The following is a 9,609-nucleotide window of genomic DNA, read 5'->3' as shown; positions in this document are numbered from 1 at the left end:
TAACGCAAGTCCGTTTGGCTGGTTGTTGAATGTTTATTGGAGTGGTGGTCAGAAAGCTTTTTTATCTGAAAGTTCTTATCAAATTGCAAAATACCAAATACAAAATATACCAAACAAACCAACCAAATTAAAGGCATTTATTAGTCCCCTACCAGTGAAACGGGAGAGGGACTTATGGTTTGCGCTCTGTGTGTCTGTCAGTCTGTAACACTTTTTCTGAAGTTCTTCATGTTTTTCATGAAACCTGAAGTTGAAACATGGACAGATGGCAATATGGAGATTATGCAGGTCAATGCATTTTGTTCCTACTTGAAAATGACCAGTCAGTATGTCCACAAGATTGTAATTTCAATTTTCTCTTTAACCCTTTCAGTGTGGGAACCCAATTTTAAAGGCCTTTGCAAACAGTTTGGATCCAGATGAGACGCCACAGTACAGACATAATTCTTTCAGCTGGATTGACATAGCTTTGTCCCGGGGCACAATGAACAGCAATCAGCATGTCAAGGTCAAACTCCCTGAACAGAGAAATGCTTGCACATTTTACCGACTCTAATGTATTCCTCTGATCAGTTCCCCCATCTGTATACTTTAGTAGGATAATTGGCTTTTGAACATAATCTAAAATCTTCTGCAACTGGTCGGCATGTCGAAAGGGGGATGATGTCTGAAGTACACTATCATTCACAAAGGTTGTAACTGTGCCTCTTACAAAGGATTCCTCAACAGAACCTTGAATTTTGCAATCCAGATCTGAAGGTGTCCGCAGCTTGCAATTGTTACGGCTAACAAGCATGTGGACAACGCCATATTGGATTAAGTAATTTACGATAAAAAAAACGAGTAAAGCCGTATCAACATAATTCATATTCAATTTCTTTCAAACTTGATGAGTGTTACATTATTTTGGTTCTTAATTTTTTCGTACTCGGAGCGGGAAAAAAGTGTACGGTAGGCGGTAAAAATTAGGGTCGGTCAGGTTATTGGAAACAAACATATTTTTTTCTATGGCCTAAACACATCGAGTCACAGCAAAATTACTTGATAAATATACTCTTGGAAATTAATGATATTTGAACAGGTTCAGCTACAACTGTCTGGACATACATTTTTAGGGGTCAGTTGTTTTTCGGTGCCTGCAGACGTTTGTTGCGTGTCTGTTCTCCTAACTGCAATAGCATGCGTGCTCTGCACGACTCTTGTGCTGACTTGATGTGTGGTCCTAAAGACCCTATTTCAACGTGATGTTATTAGGATTCGGAATGTTCACAAAAGCCACGTGTTTTATAAACAATTGGCAGGCCGCGAAGAGTTTCCCACTCTGGACACATGCCTCACGGTTGGCCTCTTGGTGAATATGAATTTTGATAAAAAACAACAGAATGTTATATGTGACATGCTATTTCGTAGGATAACCCTTTGTCTTGTTGTGAATTGTAGAATGTACAGTTGATTTGTCTGTTTGCAAACATGTGTGACATCAGTGTCTATGACACATTTCTTTTCTTTTTTCACCAACCTGTATTGTCAACATCTTCTATATATTCTGTTCTTGTTGTACCTCAGCTGCAGCTCCCGGTAACAGGGAAGGCTTGTGGTACTGTCTACAATCTCAGAGTTGCGCTCGGACCTTCTTCCATCATGTCAGTAATAGTTACGAACCATGTGCATGTGGCAACAGAAAATACTAGTGGTATCTTCTACAGTCTCAGTATTATCCTTGGACCTTCGTTCATCCTGTTATTGATAGTAGTCATAGCTTCTATGATCTCAGTATTATCCGAGGATCTGAGTCTAGGTAACAAAAAAAGCTGGTTGTATCTTCTTCAGTCTCAATATTATCCTCGGGCCTTCGTTCATCATTTTAGTGATATTTGTCATACCTTCCATAATCTCACTATTATCCGAGGATCTGACTCCGGGTAACAGAGAAAGCTGGTCGTATCTTTTTCAGTCTCAATATTATCCTCGGGCCTTCGTTCATCATTTTAGTGATATTTGTCATACCTTCCATAATCTCAGTATTATCCGAGGATCTGACTCAAGGTAACAGAGAAAGCTGGTCGTATCTTCTTTATTCTCAGTATCATCCTGGGGCCTTCGTTCATCATGTTAGTGACAGTACCTGCCCATCTACGCTGCTGCTCATCCTCCAGTTCACAGGATCCCATTAGGTTCCTTTTTATCTTGTGAAATGGGTGCTCATAGTTCTAGCAGCCTGTGAAATAGCTGCCGAAACTGACTCATTTCTTGTTAAAGTTTATGGGTCCATTTCTCTTATCCCTATGGCACTTTATTTTTCATTGTGTATGGTGTTATTTCTTTTTTTGTTGATAAAGAAGTACATATTTAACATATATTCGTTAAATGACAAAATATGTTTATGGAAGTACAAAAATCTTAATCGAAAACAAATACATTTACTTTTTTGTCATTCAGATTTTCGATCGGTTCTTTCTCACCGATGTTGAAGCACATTCTCCATTCCACATGTTGGTGTATGATTCTTTAAATAAAATATATCATACAGACATGTTACGATTATTCATTTTAATTTCTTTAATACTAAAAATGTTTAAGCCATAGCCTTCATCAGTAGTTTTTGTATAAATTTAAATTAAAAGTAAAATACATTGTATATGAAAATATAAATTAAACACTATGATTCCAAACTGTTGTTATAGTCTAAGGTTCACTTAACTATAACCTAAAAAGGCTTTTGGGAGTCAGGGAACGCGAAGAATATAGAATTATTAAACATTTTATTTTCACTCTAGGAAACTGGGAAATCTTTCAAGTAAGTGGAATTCTAGATTCCATTCGTACCTTATTTGTAAGGTGTCATCCTTTTTGTTTTCATTTTTATTTTATGCATTTTTGAATAGATATAGATATATATATATATATATACAATTCACATGGACTCCGAGTGTGGAGACTGTGTCTCCAGCAACGATTCCAAATATTCCCTCATTAACATACCGGACAATCCTGTGCGGTCAGGTGACGAGGTTGTCTCGGGCCTTATCCTGTATTTGTTTCTGGGGAGTTGGGATGGGTCCTCCTCACCAGATCGTCCACGTCTCTCCCCGCGAATATCTGTGTCCATGTTGTCCTCTTCACAATCGGAATCCAGCTGCGTTGAGGGAAGCTCAACCGGCTGCGCCGATTTTTGCGCCACCAGTTGTACTTCCCTCTTCGCACCGGACTTCTTGCCTTTTCTCACGTTTCATTTCCTTTCTGCTGCTCTTCCGGCCGCACAGCTTTTTGTGCAGCCAGTTTAGTCGCAGGTGTTGTCTGCTGCACCGCTGGTTGTCCTTTCTGTGGCTCTTCCGGCTGCACAGCTTTTTGCGCTGCCAGTTGAGCCTCAGATGTTTCCGTTTGCCTCTTCTGTCGCTCTTCCAGTTGAACACCAGTTGCTGCCGGCTGCGTCAAATTTAACGCCACTGGCTGCACCTGTTTTTGCCTTTCCAGCTGCGCAGATGTTTGCACTGCTGGAATTTCTTTTTGTGTGTTAACAATTTCCTCAACCCTGGGGAGCTCTTTTTCCATTGGAATCTGTCCCGGACAGTTCCTCCCGATGTGCCCAATGGAACGACACCGGAGGCATAGGGGAGGACGTCCGTAAATGGTTACCAGTGCTCTGGTTCCACATCTGAAATTCAGCAGATGTGGTATCATATTTAATTTTTCCTCTTCTACTTCAATGAGTACATGTTTTACTCCAGTTGCAATTTGGACTCCTTCATACTCAAAATAGTCCTCCATAACTTTGATCACTTGTTCGATTTTCGAAAACACTTTCTTCAACACGTCAGGGTCAAAGAAAACTGGTAACCAGTGTACCTTCAACATGACTGTTTTCACATTTAACTGTGAAATTTCATATGTTTTGTGCCCGTGATCTCACCTACGCCTGAGTGTCGATACGACTTTCATACAATCCAAAAATTTGAAAGCTACTTCCACACTTTGATTGGACTGTCCTTTAGATATTGCTTGAATATCCTCTGGGTTAATCCCTGCATCTTTAAGTGTTTTCACCACATCCACTTGATTGATCCCAGTCTTACAAAACATTTCCATAACTCCTCTAATAACGGCATCACTGACACTAATGGCTGGTAAATTCAATTCAATACGAATACTAAACAGCTCCAAGGTGTCATCCTATATATGAGCAATAACTCATGTAGTGTAAGATAACTTCCCAAAGTTAAGGGTACAAACAATATATGTATGACAAACATATAACAATACAAAAACAACCCCACTCCCACCCTCTACTAGAATATAATTCTAAGATGCACCCACCCAACACGACAACATGCACAAACACCTTAAACAACATCATATTATAGTTTTAATAACAAAAGGGAAATAATTTCTCAAAATGGGAGAGAATCAGCCCTTCTACATTCCTCCTCCCTTAAAAAATAAATGAATGAAATGAATTTATTTAAGAATTTATGAAAGTCATTCCAGTAAAGTCAATAGCCCATACAAAATATTTAACACACATGTGATACAATCATTTTTATCTGTCTGGAATTCACCCACAAACTACAAAAGTCGGTGCACTGAGATCCTATCTTGTAATGTACATTGTCAATGACGTTTAAATTATTAATTGTTGTAGTCCAACCTCATGAACCTCAGCCCATTGCTGAGTGAAATACTCCACAAGGTCCAAGTTCACATTCTTCTCACGGCCAAGCCTTGCCTGCCCTCTTCGGTGCTGTTAATGCTGCACGCTCTTCTTAAGATACTGCCCTCGGCCGTAAGGTATCCCCTGGCAATGAAATGCCCATTGTAAACTTTGACTGCAGTGCAACAATGCCGATGACCTAAGGCGCGGGTATGCGTCCTAGCTTTGCAGAGCCTGAATTTTGTAAACGAGCACACAAGACATCTGTACATCCGATTGCTCCGGACATGGGTTCTCTGCCAGTGCTCGTTGTACTGCTTTAGCTTGACAAACCCGGAGGCACTGCACCCTGAAACTGGGCATTGATAGTCGCAAGTTTCTGGGAAGATTGGCCTTGATTAATCAATTTCTACAAAATAGTATAGTTAAGCGTAAATATAATAGTTAATAAAAGGAAGCAATTTTTTTTCCCACTTTACAAGAAGTTAGCAAGAATATTATAATATTCAACATTTTCTTTGTTTAAACTTATTGCAATACTTAATAGGAATTTTACCAAAATTCAAATCAAATACAATAATTAATCATAATAGTTTTTTTTTCTACCCCATTCACAATAGGAGAATTGTGTATACTTGCAAAATTTGACCAAGCACCGAAGCCGACAACGACATTGTGATTCGATAATAGAAAACAACAAGTAATTAACAAAATCGTTTTCAGCACACAATCATAAAGATACATTATGTATAGGTTACACGTGAGTATTTACTATAATTTCAATCTATTCATGATAGTTTTTTTATCATATGATTTTAAACATTTGTGATCCTAAAGATCGCACAAGAGTTTAAACAAAAAAAAGACAGACAACCAAAAAGTGATTATGATCTGGATATTCAGTCTTCGGATATAAAACTGATGATCATAACATTCTTAAATGTAATTCTATAATTAATCAAAAAGGGAGAGGATCAGCCCTACTTCACTGTTTAAATAATAAAATACTTGATGAAAATAGAATATCAGCATAATTTACATATACACAAGTGTTTGCCTGTTACCATACGCTTTTTTTCAGTCTTCGGATATAAAACTGATGATCATAACATTCTTAAATGTAATTCTATAATTAATCAAAAAGGGAGAGGATCAGCCCTACTTCACTGTTTAAATAATAAAATGCTTGATGAAAATAGAATATCAGCATAATTTACATATACACAAGTGTTTGCCTGTTACCATACGCTTTTTTTCAGTCTTCGGATATAAAACTGATGATCATGTTGAGTAATACAGTGGTTACTGCGTAACACAGACGTCATCAGCCGAGTTCCCATCAGTCATGAGGTGTTTCGCCCCTTATCTCGGAACACCCTCTTGATGGCGGGGCAGCAGTGGTGATCAATCACTGCTCGTCTGTGATGGCTTCCATGTCGTTTCATTGCGTCGTAGCCAGAGCCAACTGGACGCTCTCTCTGCCGCCTTGCCAAGGGCCCGTACAGAGCTTTTCCTAGCGCTGCCTTTGATGCCCAAAGCTCCTAGCGCTTTCCACACAGATTGTGCAGGGAAGCCCCTACATCCTACTTCTACAGGGAAGATCCAGGTGGTGTACCCTCTCTCCCTGCACATGTCTGCCAGTTCTTGGTACTTTGACCGCTTCCTTTCATTTGCCTCATCAGTTCTTTCTTCCCAAGGGACAGTCAGTTCCAGGAGTATCATCTTTTTTGGAGCTGTTGACCAGATGACTATATCAGGGCGTAGGTTTGTTTGAACAACATCTGGGAATACAAGTTTCTGTTGGAGATCAACCTTCATCTCCCAGTGTCTGGCCTCTTGTAGCAGGCTTGTGTTCTGGCTACCCTTTGCCTTCTGTCCTTCCCTGACAAAGTTGATGTTACCTGGCCCTTTGGTGTTGATTTTCCGCTCCTTCCTTCTTTCTTGCTCCAGGATGTCGGCAAGCACCCACAGGACTTGGTCATGCCTCCATCTGTAACGACCTTGAGAGAGAGCAACAGGACAGGATGAGAGTACATGTGCTAGTGTCCCTCTCTGGCTGCATAGTGGACAGCTTGGGTCGTCGCTAAGCTTCCATCTTTCAAGGTTTGTTGGTGTTGGCAAAAGATCATATACTGATCTCAGTAAAAAGGACAGCTGGAGGGGTTCATACTGCCAGAGTTCACTCCATGTCAGCTTTCTCTCTGGCAGATTCCATCGACTCCAACAACCTTGTTGGCCCATCTGCACAGATCTTGCAGACCGATGGGTATCTTCTGACCTTCTGATTTCCTGTTGTACCATGGAGTGTCTTTCCTGGCTGTCTGCCTTTTCCCATCGGGGCTGTTGCCCATGCCCTAGGCCTTCCCGACCTTTGTTGGTAGCTCCAACAATGACCTGGTGGTGCAGACTACTCTCGGCTTGTTCAACTGCCTTGCTTGCCGACCACTTCCTCCCTGTTCGGATTTCTATTCCAGCTTTACTGATCTTCTGGTCTGCCGAGTCCCGTAGTGTTAGGAACAGCCTTGCTTTTGCTACCTTGTATTCCTCTACTAGGAATGTCAGTGGCATCTGCAGCTTTGTACACTTTCCATATAGTCCTATGGAGCTGAACGATGGTGGCAGCCCTAGCCATCTTCTTATGTGCTTGCTTACTGCCTGTTCAAGTTGCTCAACTAGACTCACTGGTATCTCGTTGACCATCAGAGGCCAAACAAGCCTTGGTAGTAGACCGTGCTGATAGATCCAGGACTTGAACTTCCCTGGTAGTTCTGCTCTGTCAATTCTCTGGAGACCTTCCTCAAGCTGTTGCCGGATTCTTCCTTTGCTGCTCTTGTCTGAGAGTGTAGAATCAAACCATTTACCTAGGCACTTGATTGGGTTATCTACCAATGATGGGATTTCCTCGCCTTGGATGAATAACTTGAACTGTGTCGTAACCTTTCCCTTCTTAACTACCAGACACCTGGACTTCTTTGGCTTAAAAACCATTCTTGCCCATGTCACAGTCTCATCTAGGGCTTTCAAGATCCATCTAGCTTGGATATGGGTTTCTGTGGTGATGGTGAGATCATCCATAAATCCTCTGTTTGCTGGTAGGCGGATGCCTGTGTTGGTAAGTGGCCCTCGTGTTTCTCTTTCCCCTGCTCTCAGGATCATATTCATTCCCATAACAAAGAGAATCACGGAAATAGCACAGCCTGTGACTATACCCTTTTCGAGCGATATCCAAGATGTTGTGAAGCTCTTGCATGAGAACCTGAGGTGGATATTGCTGTAGTAGCTCCGTATGAGGCTTCTTGCATGCTCCGGTACATGGTAATGCTGTAGTGCTTCTTGGATTAGCTGGTGGGGGATGGAGCCATAGGCGTTGGCGAGGTCTAGCCACACAATCGTCAGGTTTTTCTTGTTTATTCTAGCCTCGTGAAGCAGTTGAGTGAGGGCACTTGTGTGTTCAACACACCCTGAGAATCCAGGGATGCCACCCTTCTGTACTGATGTATCAATGTAGGTGTTGGTGGTCATGTATATGGTAAGCCGTCTTGCCAAGATAGAGAAAAATATCTTCCCTTCAACACTGAGAAGTGAGATGGTTCGAAATTGCTTGACATTCTTTGAGTCTTTCTCTTTAGGGGAAAAACAGCCCTCTGCTGCCTGCCAGCATTCTGGAACCGAGCCTTTCTTCCATACAGCTCTAAGGAGGAGCCAAAGTCTTCTCAGCAGCTTTGGGCATTTCTTGTAGACCTTGTATGGAATACCACTTGGGCCAGGAGCAGAGCAGGCTCTTGCTTTCTTGACAACGTCTCTGACTTCTTGGAGTGTTGGCTCTTTCAGGTCCAATGGGAACTGAGGGTGATCGGCAGGTGTTATCTTGTCACAGTCACCTAAAGGCTGGGCCCCTTCTGGGTCAGAGTGGACTTCTCTTAGGTACTGGGCTACTTCCTCCTGGTCACTTTGAAGGCTACCTCCCCTCTCTTCGCCAAGCAGAGTCTTGGTGAACTTGTACGGGTTTGCGATGAAAGCTGCCCTTTTCCTTGTTCGTTCTCTACGTTTCCTCCGAAGTCGTTCTGCTGTTGTCAAGATTTTCAATCTAGATCTAAGCTCTTCTCTAAGCTTCACCAGTCCCTTCCTTTCTACTTCATTGGCCTTCTTGTATCTCTTTCTCAGGGAATTAAGCTCTTCCCTGACCTTCTTCTTTTCACGTTCCCTCCTGTTTGGGTTAGGAGCTGGTTTCGGCTGTCTCTCCTTTTCATCAGTGCCGAATCGTTCAAGACCCAGTGAGTAGACTAGGGTGGTCAAGATGTTGATTTTCCTTTCTACCCTACCTTGGAGAGTGGTCTGAAGGATAATGTCAAGATCGTTGTCGAACATATCCCACTTCTTGTCATTGGTTCTTGGCCAAGATATCTTCTGGCGTTTGGTGATGTTGGGGACTTTCCTTCTGTCTTTTGTTGACCATTGGTCTGTGCTCTGTTCATTGGGAGTGACAGCCGGGCTTTCTCTAGCCTTGGGGGGAAATATTGGGGATTCTTCTCCTATGAATTGGCTGAAGATTGGAGACTCTTCTGTCTTGTCTGTCTGAGTCATCAGCAGTTCATCCTCTCAACTGTTCCCAACTGCTTTTTCTGTCTCTGCTAAGGATTCTAAGGACTGCAATTCTTCAGGCGAGCAACCACTTCCAGTTAGTGACAAAACTGGTGCTGAGAGACTTCTGGTACTATGGTTGGCCACCGGACCAGTCTTCTCCCTCGTCTTATCAGGTAACCCTTTGCGTTGCCTCAATCTATCAGGTTGCTGACAGTTGCTCCTCGCCTGGTGAATCTTTAGCCCTCGAAAGTTTTTGCAGACTTTCCCACATGCACAGGCCACTGTATCGGTCATTGTCCGTTGTTCTTTCCTTGTCGATTCCATTGTGTCCATCCGGTTGGGTCTCTCATCCTCCCCCCCTCTCGGGAGACCCTGGG

At 42.2% G+C, this 9,609-nt stretch overlaps 1 protein-coding gene across 1 annotated transcript; it reads right to left on the bottom strand.

Moving 5' to 3' along the window:
* Positions 1-6,052: 6,052 nt before the first annotated feature.
* Positions 6,053-9,232, bottom strand: LOC127859791 (uncharacterized). Its single transcript, XM_052397296.1, has one exon. The coding sequence runs from the start codon at positions 9,230-9,232 to the stop codon at positions 6,053-6,055; it is 3,180 nt and encodes a 1,059-aa protein (XP_052253256.1).
* Between the last annotated feature and the right edge of the window lie 377 nt (positions 9,233-9,609).

Source organism: Dreissena polymorpha, chromosome 15, assembly GCF_020536995.1.
Source record: "Dreissena polymorpha isolate Duluth1 chromosome 15, UMN_Dpol_1.0, whole genome shotgun sequence".
Classification (NCBI taxonomy): Eukaryota; Metazoa; Mollusca; class Bivalvia; order Myida; family Dreissenidae; genus Dreissena; species Dreissena polymorpha.
This window is presented reverse-complemented; position numbering and strand designations above follow the sequence as displayed.

What these genes read in the sequence shown, in the direction of transcription:
- LOC127859791 (XM_052397296.1), bottom strand. Translation starts at nt 9,232, where the DNA reads ATGACTCAGACAGACAAGACAGAAGAGTCTCCAATCTTCAGCCAATTC.